Genomic DNA, 23,295 nt, shown 5'->3' on the forward strand with positions numbered 1-23,295 from the left:
ATAATAGTAGGCGGTGACGACAATTAATAATGAATATGGATAATAGCATGTTAATAAAATTAAGTGTCTATTATAGATTTTAATCATACAGACCTATTCAGATTTATTAAGTGAAAAAAAAATAACACACTTAATGATTAAGATTTAAAAAATAAATGCATTTAGTGTCTGAAATCTGAATTATTAAGATTCAGACGACCTAAGTGTACATTTTTCAATATGAAAATATCAAATGACCAAGTATAAGTACACTGTTAAGCTTCAAGGACCAAATTTGCAATTCACACATTAAAAAAGTAACCCAACAAACAAATAAAACAAATAAATAATAAAAGTTGTCTGCTTAATAAAATCTCGTCATAATTATAACAGCTACCCCTACGCTGTAGTATTCTCGCGAAAAAGAAAAAGAAAATAAAAGAAGAAAAAATCACGATACTAATACAATAATAAAAGTAGTATAAATAAAAAGAAAAAAATAATACGTAGCAAGTAGGCGGAAATTCTGAGTTAACTTCGTTTCGGGCAAGAATCCAAAAGAAACAAAGAAGACGACAGAAAAGGCCGAAAGACAGATAAACCCCGCGTGCTTCGCCACCCACCCCCCACCCCCCAATCACAAGACTATCACCCCACCCTCCACCGAACCACCATCCAAGTCTTCGTCTTCTCTTCTTCTACTTTTCCTGTATCTATTTACCTATTCCCCCATTATTATCAGCTTTATTTTCCCCTACTTCGATGTATTCAATAGGGAACTGAGGTACTTTTTGTTTCCTAATATATTATTAACTTATTTTATATGGGTATTGGGGTTTTGTTTCATTTATGTTATTTTCTTGAAATTATAGGGAATAGGGTTGTAAATATACATGGGTGAAAATTGTATGGATTATGTTGTTCTTATTATACCATTTTCTGATAGAGATTTTTTGATAGTGAAGAAGATAAGTGTTGAAGGTTGAGGGAGGAGAAAGAGAGTGAGAGAGATATGGAAAATGGAGGAGACACTTTGGTGCCTAAACTTGTGGGATTGAATTTGAATGATTCAAATAATGTTCCAAAGAACAATGACGGGTTGTTTCAGGTTTTGAAAGCAGTTGAAGCTGCTGAAGCCACCATTAAGCAACAGGTTTGCTACTCCTTCCCCCACCTGAATGTGGGTTTTAATTATTCTGATGATGAGTCTGTTTGGAACGTTGTAATTTTAGTTTTTGATTTCTAGATTGTTTGATGGTTTTAAGCTGCCTGCATTTGGCTAAGTAATATTAGATATTAAATTGGCGATGGGGGAGACTCTAATATCATTTTGAGGTTTCAAGGAGTTAAAAAATTCTAGCAAGTTGGCACTTTTCTTGGAGCTTATCAAGGGTTAAATTCTAGCAAGTTGAAATTTTTGTTCTTGCATATGTGTATTCTATTCTCTCTATTGTATTCAATGCAAGTGTAAATTTCCATAGTTATGGACTTACGGTAGCAGGTGTAATCTTTAAAAAAGCTATCTTGTGTATCTCAAATAGAAGCTACATAAGCTGCAAATGAACTTCAATCATACCAGTAGGATTTTGAAAGACAATGTTGAATGTGGCATTAGATAAAGCTGTTGTCCTAGACCTATATCTTTGTCCTGTCCAAGATGGATAACTCTAGTCCTTTTTAAACAACCTATGCCATGTTTTGCAAAATGAATTGCAAAAAGGTAGTCTAGAGATAGATAAATGATACATCAGTCATTGTCCTGTCCAATTAGCATATAGTGTGAAATATTCCATGGTTCTGTTGAGTTGTATCTTGTTGTGGTTGTAATGCTACTATATCTGGGTGCTGATCCTGTTCAGGGTAGGTCTCCTAGTATAGTTTTCTTTTGCTTACAGTTTATAGTAACGGATCCTCCCCCAAAAGACATCAGAATGTATATCAATCAAAAAGTTCCATACTGAAGGGTGTCTAGTTATGTGAAAAAACGGTTGTATACTTGTCCAAAAAGGGATGAAAAGAGTTTCTGGGTTTTGAAGTTTTCGTAAAACAGTACTTGGGTTGTTATGTAATGGAGAAAGGAAGGATCTTTGTGTTGTTTCCTACCATGCGGCATCATAATTTTATTTATTTACTTATCTTTTGGTTAATGGAGCATTCAGTATTGGAATGAAATCGGTCCAAAAGGAGTGAAATGGATTGAGTGGATTTATATAGTCAACCCCAACTAGCTTGGGATTGAGACGTAATTGTTGTTGTATCTTTTGGCTCATCATGTTGTCAGCTTGAATATTTACAGAGTTTACCTTAGAGGGACATACATGTTTGGTTCTTCTGATGTATCATTAAAGAATTGACTTCAATGTAGTTCTAGCTCATTAGAATTTTTTTTTGATCAGTAGTTCTTGCTCATTAGAATTTAGAGGCTATATAGGTATACTCTCTCTTTGTAAAGGTGGTCAAGTGGTTTCAAGCCTTGAGCGAGGTCACGTGTTCTAATCCCCATTAGGTGCTGGTACTTAGTTAAATTTTGGTGCTTTGACAGGCAAGCCGATGGAATTAGTGGATACCCTAAAAAGGAGAGTTGATATTACATGCCTACAGGAAACTAAATAGACAGGAAATGCTAGAGAGATAGGTAAGGCGGGTTATTAATTATGGTATTATGAGAGAGAAGAATAGGAATGGGGTGGGAATTGTTGATCTTTGCTTGTAGATTGTAACAACAACGGCCTTTTTATAGAGCTTATAAGTTATAAGGAACTCGAAACTCTAAAGTGAAATTACATGATCACAAACAAAAAATCAGGGGTTTTTCCATACTAAAAATTGTCCATTTAAAGGCCATAAGGAATTTAAAGTTAAAATTTTAAATAAATTCAAAAGATTTTCCTTTATAACAAGTCGAAAAATCAAAGATCTTTCTTATCAAAGGTCTTCCTTGCCACAAGTGAATCCATAACAACATACTTTATCAAATAGCAATAACAACAACAAAAAACCAGTGTAATCCCACAAGTGGGGTCTGGGGAGGGTAGTGTGTACTCAGACCTTTCCCTTACCTTCAAGAAGGCAGAGAGGCTATTTCTGGTAGACCCTCGGCTAAAGAAAAGTAAAAGGAAGAGCAGGAACAAGCATACCAATTAGAAAACTGAAGCAAAAATACAAAACTAAAACTAAGTACTGCGATCAGAAAGCCGAAACGAAAGCACAACAAGTAATCATCGAAGTCAAGGAATACGTAAATACACAAATAATACTAACTCATGTACTAAAGCTACTGTTATTGACCATGCTTTACGGGGAGCACAATTCACATGGTCAAGAGGGGAGGATCAAGCCTGTATAATTGAAAGGTTTTTTATCTTTACTGAGTGGAGTGAAGTGTTTAAGGATGTGAAGCAAATTGCAATGGCCAGGGTATTCTCAGATCATAAGCCAGGGTATTCTCATATCATACTTTATCAAATAGCTTAATAATAAATTGGGATAAGGGAGTGGTTGTAATTTTTTTGATAAAGAAGAGTGGTTGTAATTACAAAGGGGAAAATTGAAAGGTTTAATAACGTTGTTGGAAAACATTGCATTCATTTTTATTTTGTATGGATCTTTTTAACTGACATCTAGCTTATTATCCGTGCTATAGCATTTAGATTAAACATCTGTCTGTACAATATTAACGAGTGAAATGTCTTTGAGCTACTATATAAATAAGTTTTTTATTTACTGAAAACACGGTTTTTTGGACATGTAGTCCCTAGAGCTGGGACTTTAAGTACTGCTTAGAGATAAATGATTTTATGACAAATCAAATTATACTCTAGGTAAAACATTTCCGGAGTTTAACTTCATAAAAGAAATAAAAAATAAAATTCTGGAGTTAATTAGGCATCCAAAGGTGTAACGTAATAGTCAATGAAGTGGGTGGAGAACCATGAGGTCTCAGGTTCAAATACCAGTGGATTACTAGGTTATTTCTTCCAATCCGTCTAGGCCTTGGTGAAGGGGAGCCTTTGTGTAACTGTCTAGGCCTTGGTAGACAAAGTCACCTCAGGGGTGTCAATGGTACAGTCCGGGCAGTTATTTTTTAAAAATTATATCATACCATTTTTTTGGTTACTCTATTATGCATAACGAAAATTAAACTTCTCAAATCCGTACCAATCATATCTGTTTCTCTTCGATATCGGTACCTTTTTTATAGTGTCATCTAAGAGTCCTACGAATATCTAATTCATTATATTAAATAATAATAAGCTTTAATATAACGCATGAAGTATATATTTCTCCACAAAATATGGAGAATTCCATATAAATTGTGCCACTAAACTCAAAGATTTTTTTTATACTAGAAGCAGTTTGCTATCATATGTTCTTGGGCAATTTATCAAAGTTTTTGCACATACAACAGTGATTCTATCCTTACAAATAGTTACACGTGAGCATATGACCAAACATGCTAGTGAAAATAGAACTTACCAAGCGTCATTCCTTTTCCCTTTCGAACTTCAATCTAATTATCATTAATAAAGCTAAGAAGTAATATAACAAGTACATTGCAAATTCAAGCATGTAAATTCTATGGGGAAAAATTCTAGCAAATCGTAATAATTGATTATGACCAAACTATTGAATGTTTGTTTTTATTAGGATGAATCATCGGAATAGTTCACAAATCAATGGAAAAGAATCTAAAAAAGGAGGAGAAACAGAAAGAAGATATCTTTGCTTTTTGCCGACAATTGCCGCTGGGAAAAGCTTAAATAATGTATAATACCTTTGTTTTAATAGTTGTAGGGTAGGTTGGGTATCTTATAGTTGTTCCATCTGAATCTACCCCAAGGCCCAAGGTTCAAGTCTAAAATATTAATGAACTTAACATATAAAGTATATTTTATACATATAAATTTATTTGGTACGGTTCAGTATTTTTTGCGCTATTCTTTATTATATTAAAAAACCTACTCTAATTTTAATAAGGTTATAAATTTATATTGGAACCTACGCTTTTACTCAAAAAACCTAATAATCAGTACAGTTAGGTTCGGTCGGTTTTTAGAATGGTTTTGACACCCCTACTGATACTTATGCTGGTGGGAGGTAGGAGGTACAACAACAACAACAACATACCCAGTATAATCCCACTAGTGGGGTCTGGGGAGGGTAGGATGTACGCGGACCTTACACCTACCCCGGAAGGGTAGAGAGACTGTCATCGGGAGACCCTCGGCTCAACAGAAGAGATAATAATTTCAGAAAAGTAACGAAAGAAGAGATCTGTAACAACAAAAGAAGCAAGAGAAGTAATAATGTCTTAAAATACACCAAATAAGTGAAAGGGAGTGCAATAATACAATCATATGCAAAACAACAAAATAGTGTGAACACAACATAGACCGCTACCAGACATAGGCAAAACTCTATCAGACTACTCGGTACAAAGAGGGAGAAACTATGAACTACCCCCTAGCCTACAACCCTAATGCTCGACCTCCACACGTTCCTATCAAGAGTCATGTCCTCGGAAATTTGGAGTTGCGTCATGTCTTGCCTGATCACCTCGCCCCAATTCTTCTTAGGCCGCCCTCTACCTCTTCTCATACCTGCCAAAGCCAACCGCTCGCACCTCCTAACCGGGGAATCTATGGTTCTCCTCCGCACGTGTCCAAACCACCTAAGCCTCGCTTCCCGCATCTTGTCGTCCACGGGAGCAACGCCCACTTTCTCTCGAATATCTTCATTCCTTATCTTATCCAGTTTAGTATGCCCGCACATCCATCTCAACATCCTCATCTCGGCTACTTTCATCTTCTGGATATGTGAATTCTTAACTAGCCAACACTCAGCCCCATATAACATAGCCGGCCTAACCACCGCTCTGTAGAACTTACCTTTGAGTTTCAGTGGTACCCTCTTGTCACACCGGACTCCAGATACTAACCGCCATTTCATCCACCCCACCCCAATACGGTGCGTGACATCCCCGTCAATCTCCCTGGATAATAAACCCTAGGTACTTGAAACTTTCTCTCTTGGGGATGACTTGTGAGCCGAGCCTCACCACCCCGTCCGCTTCCCCCGACACGCCGCTGAACTTACACTCCAGATATTCCGTCTTGGTCCTACTCAACTTGAAACCTTTGGACTCCAGAACCTGCCTCCACACCTCCAGTCTCTCATTAATACCGCTACGCGACTCATCGATCAGAACTATATCATCAGCGAACAACATACATGAGAGGTAGGAGGTACTTTATGGAATTAGTCGAGGTGCACACAAACTGGCCCAAACACCATTATAAAAATAAAATCTTGAGTTAATTAGCCATTTGTTTATTGAAAGTTCTAAAGATTATTTCGAAAAATCTTTTGACCAGACCCCATTGGGAAAGAGCTTTTCAATTATTGCAAAAACTTAAAAAACACCTCTGGAGTAGTTTCTCACTTTTAGCAAAACTAAAAAAAATTTCTCTAGCCGTGCTTGGTTAGAAAAAACTTCTGAAAAGTTTTTCCAATTTTTAAAAACTGGAAAAATTCCAGAAATCTTTCATCAAGAGGAGGAGAAGAGGACGAATAGGGAGTGGTATAAGAAGGCCACGAAGGAGGCAAAATTAGAGATTACGGCGGCTAAGATTGCAGTGTTTGGACGTTTGTATAAAGAACTTAGAGACAAAGGTCAGGACAAGAAGCTGTACAAGTTAGCCATGGTGAGAGAAAGGAAGGCCCGTGACCTAGACCAAGTGAAGTGCATCAAAAACGCTGAAGGCAGAGTATTGATGGAAGACACACATATTATACGTAGATGGCAGACATGCTTCCATAAACTCCTTAATGAAGGGGGGGACAAGGATATTATGTTGGGTGATTTGGAGCACTCTGAGAGTTGTCGAGATTTTGGTTATTGTCAGCGTATTAAAATTGAGGACATTGAGAGGGTTATGACATATGCATAAGATGAGCAAGGGAAGAACGACCTGGCCAGACGAAATTCCGGTGGAATTTTGGAAGAGCGCGAGCAGGGCAGATTTGGAATGACTCACTGGGTTGTTTATGCCTGAAAAATTAGGTGGAGTATGATGATTCCATTGTACAAGAACAAAGATGATGTCCAAAATTGCAACAACTATAGGAGTATTAAGCTGCCAAGCCACACTTTGAAAGTTTGGGAGAGGGTGGTGGAAGCGAGAGTGAGGAGGAGTGTGCTTATCTACGAAAACCAGTTTGGATTCATGTCAGGGCGTTCAACTATGGAAACCATTCATCTTGTAAGGAGGTTGGTGTAGTAGCATAGGGAGAGAAAGACAAACTTGCATATGGTGTTCATTAATCTAGAGAAAGCATACGATGAAGTCCTAGGGAAATTTCATGGAGTTGTTTGGAGACTATAGGTGTTCATGTTGCTTACACTAGGGTGATTAAGGACATGTATGATGAAGCAAAAACACAGGTGAAGATAGCGGGGATAGGACTTAAACCACTTTCCAGTTGTGATGGGGTTCCACCAGGGGTCAACTCTTAGCCCTTTTTTATTTGCCTTGGCGATGGACACACTGATGCGCCACATTCAATGCGAGGTGCCATGGTGTATGTTATTTGTGGATGATATTGTACTGATTGACGAGAAACGAGACGGTGTTAATGCGAGACTGGAGTTTTGGAGCAGTCCCTGGAGTCTAAAGGTTTCAAGTTGAGTAGGACCAAGACAGAATATTTGGGTGCAAATTCAGTGATGTGACCAATGAAGCGAACGTGGACGCGAGACTTGATACACAATTCATTTCTAAGAGAGATAGTTTCTAGTATCTTGGGTCTATTATCCAAGGAAATGAGTAGATTGACGAGGATGTTACACATCGTATTGGAGCGAAGTGGGTGAAATGGAGGCTCGCATCCGGTGTTTTATGTGATAAGAATGTGCCACCTAACCTTGAAGGTAATTTCTATAGTGTGGTTGTTAGACTGACTATGTTATATGGGGTAAAGTGTTGGCCTAGTCAAGAACTCCCATGTTTAGAAGATGAAAGTAGCAGAAATGAGGATGTTGAGATATTCAGGCCAGAGTGGAAGTGGCTCTGGTGGGGAACAAGATGCGGGAAACGAGACTTTAGAGGGTTTGGGCATGTGAAGAGCAGCAACATAGATGCCCAGTAAGGAGGTGTGAGAGGTTGACCTTGGTGGGTCTGCAAAGAGGTAGAGGTAGGCGAAAGAAGTATTGAGGAGAGGTGATTAGGCAGGATATGGCGTTGCTTCAACTTACTGAGGACATGATACTTGATATGAAGGTGTGAAGGTCGGGATTAAGGTAGAAAGCTAGTAGGTAGTCGAGAGTATTTATTTCCCATACCATTAGTATTAGTGTTAGTCTTGTATTCTATTATTGTTAGATTTCTATTTTACATGCTGTTCCTTTTGCTTCGGTTTCTTATTATCTTGTTGTTGTTACTGCTTGTTGCTATTGCTGTTTTATTCATCTTTCCTTGAGCCGAGGGTTTATCGGAAACCGCATCTCTACCTTCGAGGTAGGGGTAATGTCTGCGTACTCACTACCTTCCTCGAACCCTATTTGTGGTAGTATACTGGGTTTGTTGTTATTACTGTTTTCCTCATGCTTTAAGAGGACTTTCTGGATTTTCCAGTATCATTTACCTGCCTTCTGTCATCTCAAAAGAAGCTAGTGTGCGCAATAAAGTAGTAGTCAAGGATGATTGCTGAACTATTACCAATTATTACTGCTATTATTACATACACATATATCACTTCAGGATGTTAGGACGGAACTGGAGGTGGCCATGGGAATCAAGAAGAACAGTGCTTTAAAATTTTGGAAATTCGTCTGCGGATGTTTAATTCCTCTTTTCTTTCTTTCTTCTTTTGGACAATTAGCTGAATATCAAAAACTTGCAGTGTGAAGGAGATGGAATGGTTCGTTCTTGTGTTCATAACTGGTCACGTATGAATCCTTTTTGCTTTGTGGCTGCTTCAATAATGGGATGTGGGCTCTTGATGATATCTAAGGCTGTTAATTGATTTTACTATTAAAAAAATGAAAAAATGCACACACACACACACACAAAGAGAAGAGGACTGTCTGCTGATCCTATCTGTATTCTTCTTTTACAGGTTGACGAGAACAATCGATTAAGAGCAGAACTTCAAAAGAAGATTCTGGAAGTTGAAAAATTTGTAAGTAATAATCAGATCAGTGGTTACTCTGTGGACCAAAGTTGTCTTATGCTTTACGTTATTTGGTTCCAGAATATGAAAAATTCTGAATATCATTATGCTGGCTATCTATTATCTTCTATTGCCCTTCCACTTGTAGCCTTCACTGCAATCCAATTTTTTGTTTGTTACCTGCAAATGCAGAGCATCACTTTTTGTGGCACTTCAACATTATGTATGTAGTGCCCTTTGCTAGACTTACACATGTTTAGTGACATTACCTATATTCCCACTATATTTGATCGTACGGATCTAACAGCTGATAAAAAGGTGGCAGCTATTGCTAGCTGCTCCATACTTCTACTTAAAGGTAGCAATTCATAAAGCAGACCATCTAGCTTCACTTTTAAGTTGAATAATTCAACTCTGAAATTGCAGAAGGTAGTATCATTATACAGTCAGGGTATACATGGTTGTGCAACATTTTGTAGACTATAAATTTGAGCTTGTGGCCTCAACTTGCTTGAGATTGAGGATTGGTAATAGTTGTTGCACATGTCAATAGCAGTTAGCACGTCATCTATGCCGATTAGGTTCTCTCTGCCGCTTATATATGATCATTTTACCCCTTAAGGAATTGTTAAATGTAACTTCCATAGACAGAGAACATACTGCTAGATCATTAATCTATTTGTTTAAGGTTGTAACTAGCATTGCACCCAAGGGTGTGCCTAATGGCCAATAAAATGGGTTGAGAACCATAAGGTCTCAGGTTAAAATCCCAACAGAGGCAAAAAAAATAAAAATAATAGGTGTCCTAAACCTTGATGGACTGAGTTATACCTGTGTTGGTGGGTGGTAGCAGTTAGTCGAGGTGTGCACAAGCTAACCCATACACCACGATTTAATTAAAAAGTAGCATTCATTAAAATAATTTGGTTAACTTGGATAAATTATCACACAAAATTTTTTTGGTGATGGAAGAAAAGGATCCACTGAAGCGAAAAAAAGAAAAAAGAAAAGAAAAGAACTGTAGTATGATTCCAAAAAACTGAAGCAGATAGTGATTAAGACTAAATTTATGTATTGTTTTTGTATTTTGGTGGATGGATCATCGAAGTGCTTTGATTTACAAATGAGGAGATTGGGGGAGGAAGACAATACAACATGCAAATATAGTTGCAATACATAGCCTGGATTAAGTTAAAGAGGATAAGTTAACAGAAATCTTAGCTATAGCCACTGAAGCGAAAAAAAAAGAAAAAAGAAAAAAGAAAGAAAAAGAAGAACTGTTAGTATGATTCCAAAGAACTGAAGCAGATAGTGGTTAAGACTAAAGTTATGTATTGTTTTTGTATTTTGGTGGATGGATCGTCGAAGTGCTTTGATTTACAGATGAGGAGATTGGGGGAGGAAGACAATACACAATGCAAATATAGTTGCAATACATAGCCTGGATTAAGTTAAAGAGGATAAGTTAACAGAAATCTTAGCTATAGCTCTTGACTAGTGTTTGCCGAAGATTGCTTCTGTCAATGATTATCCCATGTGATAACAAATTTATAACTAGGAGATCAGACAACTTTTTACTTGCAAAGGATACTCGATTTTCTGATTCTGGTTCTTGTGACGATCACATCTATACAGAAGATGGAAGTCAGCAGTAGTTTCGATCTGCCAGTTTGGAAAAGTGTGGGAAAGTTAATGTCTCAATAATGGTTTACCATTACCAAAAAGGGGCAGCCCGGTGCAGTAAGATCTCACTATGCACGTGGTCCGTGGAAGGGCCAAACCACATTGGGCCTATTGATAGAAGTGGACCCCTAATTTTCAGTGCAGTCACGACAAGTAGTACAGGCACTACAGACCCTCCCTTTTTTTCAATTACAAGGATTACGCATTTGACCGTGAGGTCACGGGTTCAAGCCATAGAAACAACCTCTTGCAGGAATACAGGGTAAGGTTATGTACAATAGACCCTTGTAGTCCGGTCATTCCCAGGACCCGCGCATAATAGGAGCTTAGTGCATCGGGCTGCCCTTTACAAGGATTACGTATTTGATTTTTTTTATACAAGTACCATAATCTCTTTTAAACATATGAGCACAAAAGTCATTTTGTATTTCCGACATTATTGGTAATAAGTTTTGTTGTTATTGCTTGGTACTACTGCTTTATCTTCATCTTTCCTTGAGCCGAGGGTCTATCAAAAACAACTTTTCTACCTTCAAGGTAGGGGTAAGGTCTGGGTACACACTACCCTCCCCATACCCCACTTGTGGCACTATACAATTTTTTTTTTTTTTTTTTTTTTGTTGTTGTTGTAGTGGTAATAAGTTTGTCTCATTCTCATTGAGTAAGTCTGCACATAGGCTTCAGATAGTGGGTGTTACAAGAACATGGCTATTGCAAATGACGTAGATGCCATGATTGACTTCTTGAGCTCATTATTCAATTCGTAATGTAGCCTCTTCTTGTACTTATTTTGCAGCGCTCTCTTGTTGCTGAAGTTAATATACTTTAACTTCAACAGTTAGAAAAAAGGAAAAGAAAATGAAATAAAAGGCAGCAAACAGGAAAGAGAAATTAACTGTAAAAGAAAAGGAGGATGGCTGAATAGCTTTTAGCTTCATTTTCAATGAATAAAAATGTGTAATTACTGTTTGTTATAATTGCAACAGTGTTTAAATCGATATTGTTGCACTTTCTGAGATTGTAGGTTTAGGTGTACTCTAACCCTAGAAGAAAATGAATACAGTGAAATAGCATATGCTTGTATTTAACTAGCTTTGGAGTTCTCTGTCAGACAACCTTTTTTTTAAAAGCATTGCTCCAAATAGTAATGAAAGAGAACTTTCCTTTTCTTTTGGGTAAAAAAAGTCCCGTCATTACTGTTTAGAGCAATGTTTCAACTCGGTACGTCTTATGTACTGTCAACATATAGTAATTATGTGTACAATATTATCCCTTGGACTGACATGATCATCAAGGAGTTAAATGGATTAATTTTATGTGCCAGTTCTAGTTTTTTGTCAAAGTTTTCTATTTTCACTCACAGTTTTGTTTGGTAGATATTTAACCAAATCCGTTGTCGTGCTGATGTTCTACTTTTAAGACTCTGCTTCGGATAAGATTCTGTGACTCCTTGCCTCTTCTTATCAAATTATACAATATGTGCACCCGGCACCTCTTTGAAAGAGTGTAATGTGAACATAGTCAATAGTCTTATGATAAGAAATTTTAATTCCTCTCATGTATCCAAGGTTCTTATAATATTTGGGGTCTCCACATTTTGCAGAGATCAGGAGAACTGAAAGGTCAAACTCCTTGTTCTGTTGGTCAGTTGGATCATCTTAATGAGGCTGATGGAGCTCATCCATCAACTTTGGGTTTTGGAAGTCAAATTCCTGAACTTACATACATGGACAGTATAGGACATAATTTGTCTAGTAATATGATTCTTGCAAAAGATCCCAGGCAAAATGATTTGAACTTGACTCTTAAAAATCAGGGAGAAAGCCACACCGAATACAGCAAGGTGAATGGTACATTGAGAGCACTACCTGGTGGTCAGACAACAACTGATAATTCTGGCGTCTCTCATTTCTCATCACCTTCGGCATCATTTTCACCAAACAGGTATTAGCATAAGTACAATTCATCATCTAAACATCAGTTTACCAGGCGCAGACATTACAAGTTACGTGTTACTGCTGCTGTATTAATAATGTTTGAGAAAAGAGATAAAGGCAGCGGTTTTCTTCATAGATACAAACAGAAATAGTGACATTAGACTGGCTTAGGTAGGTATCAAATAGAAGCAGAATATGACAGACGGCTCAATTTATCTGGACAAGGTCTGATACCAGTGGCCGAAGTTAGCAGCAGTATGAAGCAGGTCCCTCTCTGTCACTATGATGAAATTTCGTCTTCTAACAATTCATACTGAGTCCCCCCCTATTTATAAGTAATGTATCATTCTAGGATCTTGTTTTGAAGATCCAGGAGCATGAACAGGAGATTATACAATTGAGGAAACATCTTTCTGAATATTCCATCAAGGTAAATAAGAGCCTGTGTTTTTAGTATACCATTTTCGTTTTGTTATTTCATTGTCAAAGTGAATGGTTTATGTTTTTGGTAGGAAGCACAAATTCGCAACGAGAAATATGTTCTGGAAAAGCGAATTGCTTATATGCGCATGGTGGGCCAGAGTGACTGTCATACTTACCGATTCCACTCATTTTCTGTTTATTAATCCATCTTCTTACTAGTCCTTGAACTTACCGAGGTTATTTGCTCTTAATATTTGTATAGGCCTTCGATCAGCAGCAACAAGATCTTGTTGATGCTGCATCTAAAGCGATATCGTACAGACAAGACATAATTGAGGAAAATATACGTCTTACATATGCACTGCAGGTATGCCTGTGCATTCACAGGGACTCATATTTTGCTTTGTTCTGTTTATCAATTAGTGTGTTAATGATTTTATAATCCTTATGGAGAAGAATATGATCAGTTATTTTCATTAGTGCCCGTAATCCAAATTTTTGGTTTTGCTTGTTGCTGCTTGGTGAGTAGGGGTTGAAGATGTTGCTTTTAAGAATTATTTGTGATCTCATATTTTGTTGAATGTTCCTTCCTTGTTCTTCTATTTGGATCTGTCCCAGATAGGTACCCATGTAGCTATCTACCTCTCTCTAGTTTTTGTTTTAGTCATACTATGTTATCTGTTTGCGATCAACTTATGTTCTATGGCTTTGATACTTTATACTGAAGAGTTTGGACATAGATTTGATTGAAAGTTGAAAAAAAAGTTTTTGAAGTTGTGTTAAAAAATAATTTTTGAAAGTTGAAGCTGCATTTGGACATGCATTTTATTTGAAGAAAAATTGAAGTTTTGTGAGTGGAAGACAAATTTTCACCCAAAAACTGCCCTAAACCAGTTTTTGGGAACTTGAAAATTTTTGAATTTTTTTTTCCCCGAAACATGATCGTATTTCATAATGAAATAATGTTTTCAATTTTTTTTTGAAAAATTGAAGGCAAAATCTATGGCCAAACGGGAGCTTAATTTCTGAAGATTAGCCCAATTGTTTCTTGGGAAGGTGCCCGATTTGATGTAGTGATAGGATTCGAACCCTGCCGCAAACAAAAGCCTGGTATTTAGGTGGATAAGGGTAAAGAGACATGCCCATTATCCACCAAATTTTGATCCGTGCGCCACTTTCCTCGGGGATTTCTCAATTACAAAAAAAAATTTCTTGCAAAGGTGCATGCACAGTTTTTTGAATATTCAGCAACTTTGTTGAATCACGACTAGAATTTTTCTTATTTTGTGTTTGATAATCAGGGCCAGCCTGCTGTACCAAGTTACATGTCAGTAAAGCTGTTGAGCTGCTATCTGATTCTTTTTATTGCAAATATTTTCCCATTCCATGATTCTATTTTGAGGTTCATGTATTTCTTCAGGCTGCACAGCAAGAAAGATCAACATTTGTATCATCTTTGCTGCCGCTTCTTGCAGAGTATTCTCTTCAGCCACCCGTAACTGATGCCCAATCAATTGTCAGTAATGTCAAGGTAAACATAACTCTCTCTCTCTCTCTCTCTCTCTATATATATATATATATATATATATATATGCGTGTTTTTTTTTTTTGTTTGTGTGTGTGTGTGTCTGTGTATACATGTCTTTCTGTCTCTGTGTGTGCGCGCGCCTGTGGATTGGATGAGAAAGACACTTATAAAGGAACCAATGCTATGCCACTCCCTGTACAGATGCACAAGGAAAGGAAATTAATATATGCAAGGCACCAAGGGGTTGCATCATACAGATGCTATATGTGAAAGCAAATACTACATTAGCAGTGTAAACTGATTAACTCTTCCACAGATCAGCAAAAGTTGTATGATTAGTTGGAATCACTGCTTAGTGTCACGTTACAACAAGAAGTACGCCTCAATCCGAAGTTAGTTGGGAGCAGCTATATATGAATTTCTATATCTGTTCCACTCTAGTTGGTTCTATTTCATTCCAATACCCAATGATTTATCTTTATGGACAAATTAAGAGTTCTCTGAAAGTAGAGGGTGTAATATTTTATAGTTTTAATCCTCTAGGACTCATCTTTGTGACTCCTACGGCAGCATACATGCGCTATAAGTTGTCAGCTTTCTTACTCCTTACATAAGACAGGGACCACCAAATAGTCTCATTTCATGGGTCAAACATGTTATCCTATCTGCTATGTCAAGTTTTATCTTTGTTCGTCTTCTTTTTCAGTAAGTCTTGTCATCATATTATCTTCATTTCCATTAACTGGCCTGAAGTTAAGAAAAGTGAAAGTTCAAGATGTAATTTGTTGACAAAGTAAGAGGGGAGAACAAGTATAATGTTCAAAATTGATTCTGATGATTGTATCAATTGTAATTAAAAAAAGACCATGGTTTCCAAACTTGTAACAGTGTTGATGGAATGTATGGTAGAGTTTATTTAACTCAACCATTCTAAATACCAATATAATTTTTCTAGCTCAATAAGCAAAATATTGCAGGTTCTGTTTAGACATTTACAAGAGAAGCTCTTTGTTACTGAGGTATGTTTGCTGGAAGTACCCATTCTGTTCGTTCTGACCACTGGTCCCATGGATATAAACTTCCCTTCCCTAATTGAACATTTTAAAGATATATAGGTACTCTTTTTGTAGGCAAAGTTAAAGGAGTCTCGGTACCAAATGACACCTTGGCGATCAGATATAAACCTGTCAAATTTTGCTCAATCACCTCCTCGTTCTGCTGAGGCAAGTCTAATATTCCGTGACATAACGTGTTGAAGGAATTCTTTTTCCAATGTACGATGGATTTCTTACTTCCCATGTTCTTTTACAGATTAAAGAAGGCCTTGAACTAGTACCACAACAAGCATATTCCAGTGAAAAGGCTCCTCTTTCTTCAGATCCCCAGACTACAACAGCATGGGATCCCTTGAGGAATTCTCAGAGTGGTTTAAACTGTGATACTGCAATAAATCTGGAGACTGATGACTTGGGGAGGTATTCACCTCTTACAAGCAGGTGAGCCTGGTCAAATGGAGACTGCTACTGTGAACTGCATGTACAATTCCAACCATCTGCTTTTGGCGGTGGGTTCTGTTATCGTTGACTTCTCCAAATGCTTGGTCATTTTTGGATGAAATTGATGGCAAAATCATGTTCCCATCTTTCCACAAATAAATTGTATTTCCCAACCACTTTTTCTGGCTCTTTGGAAAATGATGAAAATAATGATTCATAGTATGTGCCATTAAATAGATTACATAAAAGTAAATTTGATACCCAGGAAAAGATTAGGAAAGCTCAAATTCTTCAAAATTTTGTTTCGGATAAACAATAGTTGTATGTTTCCTTATCAAGCGAATGATTCTTCTTCTTCTTCTTCTCTTTTATTTATTTATTTATTTATTTTTTGGTGTGAAGGCATGGTGCTTGTATAGGTTGATTCTGTCTTTATTTCCTTTTGTTGGTTAATTGAGATTGCTGGTTCTAGTAGACTCCCTTTATCCCAATTTAGATGAAATTGTTTGACTTTCTTGACGATTAAAAGAGCGTTTGAGCGGATAAGTTGTATTCAGTGTTATTAAAATTTAAAAGCATCGATTCGTCGCTTAAAACGCTGAAGCGATTTGAAGTGAGGGGTTATCATTTCATGGGTCTTCGTAATGAGCTTCAGAGAAGTCTGTGTGCGCTTCAAACAAGGACGCGCAAAATGATTCCAACTGGAAGTCATCAGTTCTTTTTGCTTTTAAGGAGTTGGATTAATATCAGCATTGTTATGTATTGGATATTGAATTCATTCCCGTTTTAGCTTATGATTTACAAGGCATTTGCTTGGAAAGATATATTTAAATATCTGTTTTTCCTCTCTCTTGGGGTATGACATTAGCTTTGCTTTTAACTCTTTCACTTGTTACAATGTATGACTGTCTGGAAAAATTTGTTAACATCATTTAACCATATGACAGTCTTGCCAATCAAGCTATATGGAATCGTCTCAGCCTTTGTCTGCAGTTGCATGACCAATATAAAGATTGTCAACATAGTTGTGAACTGGAAAGCTGCAGGCAAATCACAACTGTTAAGAGCATCATGCAACACTTGATCACCTGTGGACTAATTTTTGGGCACTAGCAGTTGTAAACATAAATTCACAGTTTAGATTAGGACTCCATCTACTCCTCTTTTCTCCCTCATATGTGGTATTCTGGTTTGTGTTGATTTGCTGATCTCTCTGGTTAAGCATTTGTTTCCATGAGTATAAACTTTGTTTTTTTGCAAGCGGATGTTCATGCTTTCTACAGTTTGTTCTTGTATCATGGTTCACCTTTTGATTGTTTTTCTGATATTTGCTTATTTTCGTACGATTTTCTTGATTTCACTTTGTTTAATGATTTTGTTCCATTGTGGGTAACTTTGTTCTTTCGGTCTTTAATATGCCTGATTCTACAGGAATACTACGACCGAAGTCATACCATCACAACTTGCAGGTAATATGCATTTGAAGCCTAAAAGTGAAGAAACACCCAGTAAGCAAGTCACTTTTAGCGATCTCATCAGCAGCAATGAGATGGATGATTCTGAGATGGGGAGACATCAAAACGATATAGAGCCTAATTGGGCCCATAAAAGCTCAACATATACATCACAGCTAGATGATCCAAGCTCATCGTATCCTTACCTGCCACCAGTTCTCGAGGAACCTTCATCCTCCTATTCGGAAGGTGAAATTTTAGTGCCTTTGATTGCTGTTATTCTTATTTTTTTTAAAACCTGGAGAGAGACCTGAGAAATGTAATTTAAACAGAAGCCCATTGAACTGAACCAAAATGGAACCTTCTAGATAAGAAGGTTAAAGCGAAATGTTTTTTTTTTGATGGGTAAGAAGGTTAAAGTGAAATGTGAAATCAAATAAGCTTCACTGCAGGGTTTATTATACTGTCCACGTCTTACCAGATTAGGAAAACAGTTGGAGAACTGTGTTGTTCCCCAATTTAGGTTTTTGTTAAAATAGGTCAGACCTTATGCTGGCTACTGTGCCCTAAACTTGAGCATTGTTCAGCCGCAGATGAAGAGGCACTGCCTGCAATAGAGGGTCTCCAAATTTCTGGTGAAGCTTATCCTGGACAGGCACTCCAAGCTTGTGGCTACTCTATTAATGGAACAACCAGTTGCAATTTTGAGGTGTTTCGTGCTTCAGCCTTTCTAGCTTCCTTCCTCAATCATTTCCTTTCCTGCTGTTTCTGATTTTTGATTCCACTTTTATCACTTGATCTTTCATGCTGTATATTATTAGCCTTCTGTTTAAACTTACTTTTTCTTTTTGGTTATTCTTGAACTTGCAGTGGGTTCGTCATTTGGAGGATGGATCTTTCAACTATATAGAGGGTATGTCACTAAACAATTCACATATCTGTTTTGTTTTATTTCTCCTTTGAGGCCACGTGGCACTGTTGTGACAGGGGCAAAGCAACCGACATACCTTGTCACCGCTGATGACGTTGATACGTACCTTGCCATTGAAGTCCAGCCATTGGACAACCGGAAACGGAAGGTACTGCTGCTACCCTTTGCTATCTCTTTGTATCAAACCTCCATGCTTCCCTCCTAAGTTGCTCGGACTCTTTACTTTCGATGCTGCACCCATTTCGAACACGATGTGGGTGTATGATTTGTACCTGATCTAGTCAACCAATTTTGGTTACTTTGACTAAATTCGACGGAGAAATCCGGGACAAGAAATCAAAACAAAAGCCAGGTGAAATTGAAGAAAATGGAATACGTTGTATCTAGAAATTTCTATTTCAATCCTTTTCCTTTTATCTCCTTCTCAGATCTCCTCTTGATCATTATTTTCTCCTTCTTGGAACACATTGTAAGTTTCCACGTGATGTCTCATAATCTATACATTTTTATAACTCTATTTTTAGATATTTGAATTGTTTTTAGCCGAATTTTCGCACCCGTATCCGTACCTCCGAATCTTTAGAGATAGATCTTGAAGGATCCAACCTCTAGATACGCACCCATATCGGACACCCGCACCAAAGCCCGAGCAACTTAGCTCTCTTCTTGTTACAGTAAGTGCTGCAATTGAATCAGCCTCGCGCGCGCCCGCGCTCTGAAGAAAAGACTTCATCCATCCTAATTTGTTTGCACAATTACTATTTGTGAAATCAGATAACTTTTTCTTTGAGTAAAAATTTTCAAACATTTTAATTCTTTTAATAGAATTGTGATTTTAGTAAGTTTTACGTAGTTTCTGAGTATCAATTTTATTTTTTAAGAAATTAAGAAATCAGTGTCTGAATTCTTGCTGAAAATTAGATACCCTTTGTAGTCGAAGCTCTGCCATTCTTTTGGGATGGAAGGAATAGAAAAAGGCAGAAAGGTGGAAAAGGGCGAGGTTTGAGTAAAGGAAAAAGGGAAGAAAACAGTGGAAAATTTTGATTTGACTTCATCTTTTTTGTTTCTTATGATTTGTTTCCAGATGCTTGGTCTACCCTTCTCGTTTTCTATTGGATCATACATAAATAAACCTTGGTACTTGACCTGAATTTCCAGTTGTGCACCTGAACTTCGCGGGCCCTATATTTGTTCGAAGTGGTAAAAGTACCACCATTTGAGCCCATGTGGCACGTGCAATGTTTTGCATGCACTCCTTGCATGTGAGAATGAAAAAATCTGCCCCAAATCTATTCTCGTTTTCCATTGGGATAATAAATAAATAAACCCTGGTACTTGACCTGAATTTCCAGTTGTGCACCTGAACTTCGCGGGGGTCCTATGACCCTCATATATTTGTTCGAAGTGGTAGAAGTACCACCTTACCACCTTTTGAGCCCATGTGGCACCTACAATGTTTTGCATGCACTCCTAGCACGTGAGAATAAAAAAATCTGCCCCAAATCTATTTTCATTTTCCATTTGTACTTTTTTTATTTATCTTTTACTTTTCCTTTTCTTTCTTTTTTCTTTTCATTTTTCTCTTTCTTCTTCTTCATAAAAACACACTGTCACCTGCTGCGCCCCAGTTCTACCCCAAACTAGAAAACAAAACAATCTAGCAAAATGAACGGACAATTCTAAGAATAATTAAACTAAAAATTATTCTACTAGGCTCCTCATTCCATACAGAATTGTTAGACTCGAAAGTTCACCGAAAGTCATTCATGATCGCGAAAGTTCAAAGATCACAAGAAATGTCATCGCTGGAGCCCAACTTTCCAGTTCTTGTTTCTTAAGGTCGCTTCCATATTTCCTTTCTTAAAGTGGAGTATTGTTTTGGCCATGGACGTTGAACTTGAACAACATATATTCACCATTAAACCACAAAAAATTGCAGAAAAAGGAGGGTTGGGGGGTGGTGATGAACTTCGAACTTTCCACAAGAATTTTGGCTTCTACTAGCTGTTCCAGGATCTCCCCGATCATTTCTATTTTGTATTTCTTCTCTTCTTTATCTTCTCTGTTTATGTGGTTTTGTCACCGGAAATAGACAACTTCAACTTGGCCAACAAAGTTTTCGACCGTCTGAACCTCTTCTGGGTCAAATCTTGGCAAATTGGTGCAACTGGTATCAATTAGTTTTTTGGTGGGTCTTTGTGTGATTGTTTTTGAGGGAGAGAAGAGGAAGGTGGTGTGACGACTTAAAAAAATGTGAGCGTTGGATATGAAGCAGCAGAGCTAACATGGATAAACGGGAAGCTCCTGTTGATCTAAGCTTGATACCGCCAGAATTGCTCAGATCAACTACACACACCAGCACACCTTTTTTTTGGATAAGCTAAATTTTTTTAAAGGAAATGGCAGAAATGTGTCCGTATACAAGAAGTATAGCATAAAATAGAAAACCTTACAAAAGAACTTGGTTTTTTAACCAATGGCACCAATCATCTATACAAATAGAAATCTCATGGGTGCACCAAAAGGAAGCAAGGAAAAAATGGCTATTCCTCAAGTGTACAAAGTCTTTCTCTACTCCTTCAAAAGCTCTCTATTCCTCTCTCTCCATGTAAGTGCTAGAGGAGCGACATCCCATGCCTCTGCATCTTCTCTTCCGTGACTTCGTCTTCTAAACGCCCAGCTAAACATAGTTTCTTTCACAGTGCCCGTCATCACCCATTCAGATTGAACCATCTCAGAATTTCTCCGCCATAAACAAGACGCTATTCACAATGTAAAAGGTGGTGATCCACATCTTCTCCCGAGTCTTTACGCATGAAGCACCAATTAATGCATGTAATCTTCCTCTTCCTCAAATTATCTGCCATCAGTATCACCCCTTTGCAGCTAGCCAAGTGAAAAAAATACACCTTTCTCGGTACCCTTAGGATCATATTGAAATATGTGGAAAACCAGACTCCTCTCTAATCAGAAGCTTCTCATAATAGGACTTAATGGATAAAACACCATTTACCTCCGTTCCCCATCTCCATGCATCATGACTACAACAACAACAACAACAACAACAACAACAACAACATACCCAGTAAAATCCCACTAGTGGAGTCTGGGGAGAGTGGAGTGTACGCAGACCTTACCCTTACCCTGAAAAGGGTAAAGAGGCTGTTTCCAGGAGACTCTCGGCTCAGCAGGAGAGACAATAATATCAGAAAATAAACAAGAGAAAAGGCATAACAACAAAAGATGCCAGAAAAAAATAACAATAACGAATAAGTGAAAGGACAATACACACAACTATGCAAAACAACAATGTGAACACAACATAGACCGCTAACAAACCTAAACAAAACTCTATCAGACTATTCGGTACAAAGAGGGAGGAACTTTCGACTACCCCCTAGCCTACTACCCTAATGCTCGACCTCCACATGTTCCTATCAAGAGCCATTTCCTCGAAAATTTGAAGCCGCACCATGTCCTGCCTGATCACCTCGCCCCAATACTTCTTAGGCCATCCTTTGCCTCTTCTCGTACCTGCCAAAGTCAACCACTCACACCTCCTAACCGGTGCATCCTAGGTTTCTCCTTTGCACGTGTCCGAACCATCTAAGTCGCGCTTCCCGCATCTTGTCGTCCACGGGAGCCACACCCACCCTCTCCCGAATATCTTCATTCCGAATCTTATCCAGCCTAGTGTGCCTACACATCCACCTCAACATCCTCATTTCTGCATCATCCATGCATCATGACTATCCGCTGTAGTTGTTTGTCGGTGAAACAATTCGACCTGCATGCTTCTGGCATAGATAAGCAAAAAAGAAGAAAGGAAAAAGAAAAGAGGAAAATATAAAGAGGTAAATTTTTGCTGGTGGTTTTAAAAATAATGTTTCCTTAATATTGGTGCTGGTCAGAAAAGGTGGTATTTTATACTACTTCGGTCAAAGAGGGGTTGTGGGTGGGGGAGTAGTCGTAGGACCTCCACAAAGTTCAGGTGTACAATTTGAAATTCGGGACAATTACAAGTTTTTTTTTAAAATGTGTTATCCCTTTTTCATTATTGATCTTCTGCTTCAATCTATGTTTCCTGGGTAGCAAAACAATGAACCTTTACCTATAATTTTGAGAAAAGGTCGTATTCCATCTCATCTTAATTTCATTGGCATAATATAATTTTTATGTTGATGGAATAAGGTACTCCCTCCGTTTTAATTTATGTGATGTAGTTTGACTCAGCACAAAGTTTAAGGAAAAAATAAAGAAAACTTTTGAAACTTGTGGTCTTAAAAACTTAAAGGTTAAAAACTTTATGGGGTCGTAATATTTGTGTGGCTGTAAGAGCTTCTCATTAAGGGTAAAATGAGAATTTTAAAGTTAAATTTTTTCTAAATGAGAAATGCGTCATTCTTTTTGGAACGGACTAATAAAGAAAGTGTTTCACATAAATTGAAACGGAGGGAGTATCAATTTACAGTTGGATGTTGAAGTGTTAAGTTGTTGCTAAAGGAAAAGGAATTTTCTTGTGCTAATTTGAAATGCTCAGGGATATTAGCATACCGAGAGTTGCCAAAGCTCAAAATTTCGTTATTCATTGAAGTCTTCTATGTTATTCAACATTCCAAAATGGAAGTGTCTGTCACCTGAAATAGCAAGGAGGGCATATGGTTTCTAGTGCTTTTCATTGAGATGGCATACT

At 37.6% G+C, this 23,295-nt stretch overlaps 1 protein-coding gene across 8 annotated transcripts in view; it reads left to right on the forward strand.

The window, feature by feature from the left end:
• The first annotated feature begins 488 nt into the window (after positions 1 to 488).
• LOC107797653 (uncharacterized) overlaps positions 489 to 23,295 on the forward strand; it is a 32,888-nt gene continuing 10,081 nt past the window's right edge. For 2 of the 8 annotated variants that reach the window (XR_012694252.1, XM_075219705.1), the window contains exons 1-16: positions 492 to 763; positions 940 to 1,132; positions 9,097 to 9,159; positions 12,437 to 12,777; positions 12,946 to 13,036; positions 13,123 to 13,200; positions 13,283 to 13,342; positions 13,456 to 13,560; positions 14,614 to 14,724; positions 15,699 to 15,740; positions 15,852 to 15,944; positions 16,033 to 16,217; positions 17,649 to 17,920; positions 18,259 to 18,380; positions 18,542 to 18,584; positions 18,659 to 18,750. Coding sequence is in view for 7 of the 8 variants with exons in the window: in XM_075219705.1 (XP_075075806.1) it covers positions 992 to 1,132; positions 9,097 to 9,159; positions 12,437 to 12,777; positions 12,946 to 13,036; positions 13,123 to 13,200; positions 13,283 to 13,342; positions 13,456 to 13,560; positions 14,614 to 14,724; positions 15,699 to 15,740; positions 15,852 to 15,944; positions 16,033 to 16,217; positions 17,649 to 17,920; positions 18,259 to 18,380; positions 18,542 to 18,584; positions 18,659 to 18,750 (1,839 nt within the window). In the remaining variant the exon portion in view is untranslated. Of the gene's footprint in view, positions 764 to 925; positions 1,133 to 9,096; positions 9,160 to 12,436; positions 12,778 to 12,945; positions 13,037 to 13,122; positions 13,201 to 13,282; positions 13,343 to 13,455; positions 13,561 to 14,613; positions 14,725 to 15,698; positions 15,741 to 15,851; positions 15,945 to 16,032; positions 16,218 to 17,648; positions 17,921 to 18,258; positions 18,381 to 18,541; positions 18,585 to 18,658; positions 18,751 to 23,295 lie in introns of all 8 variants that reach the window. The other 6 variants (XM_075219709.1, XM_075219711.1, XM_075219708.1 and 3 more) reach the window with 6 other exon arrangements.

Source organism: Nicotiana tabacum, chromosome 8 (genome assembly GCF_000715075.1).
Source record: "Nicotiana tabacum cultivar K326 chromosome 8, ASM71507v2, whole genome shotgun sequence".
Classification (NCBI taxonomy): Eukaryota; Viridiplantae; Streptophyta; class Magnoliopsida; order Solanales; family Solanaceae; genus Nicotiana; species Nicotiana tabacum.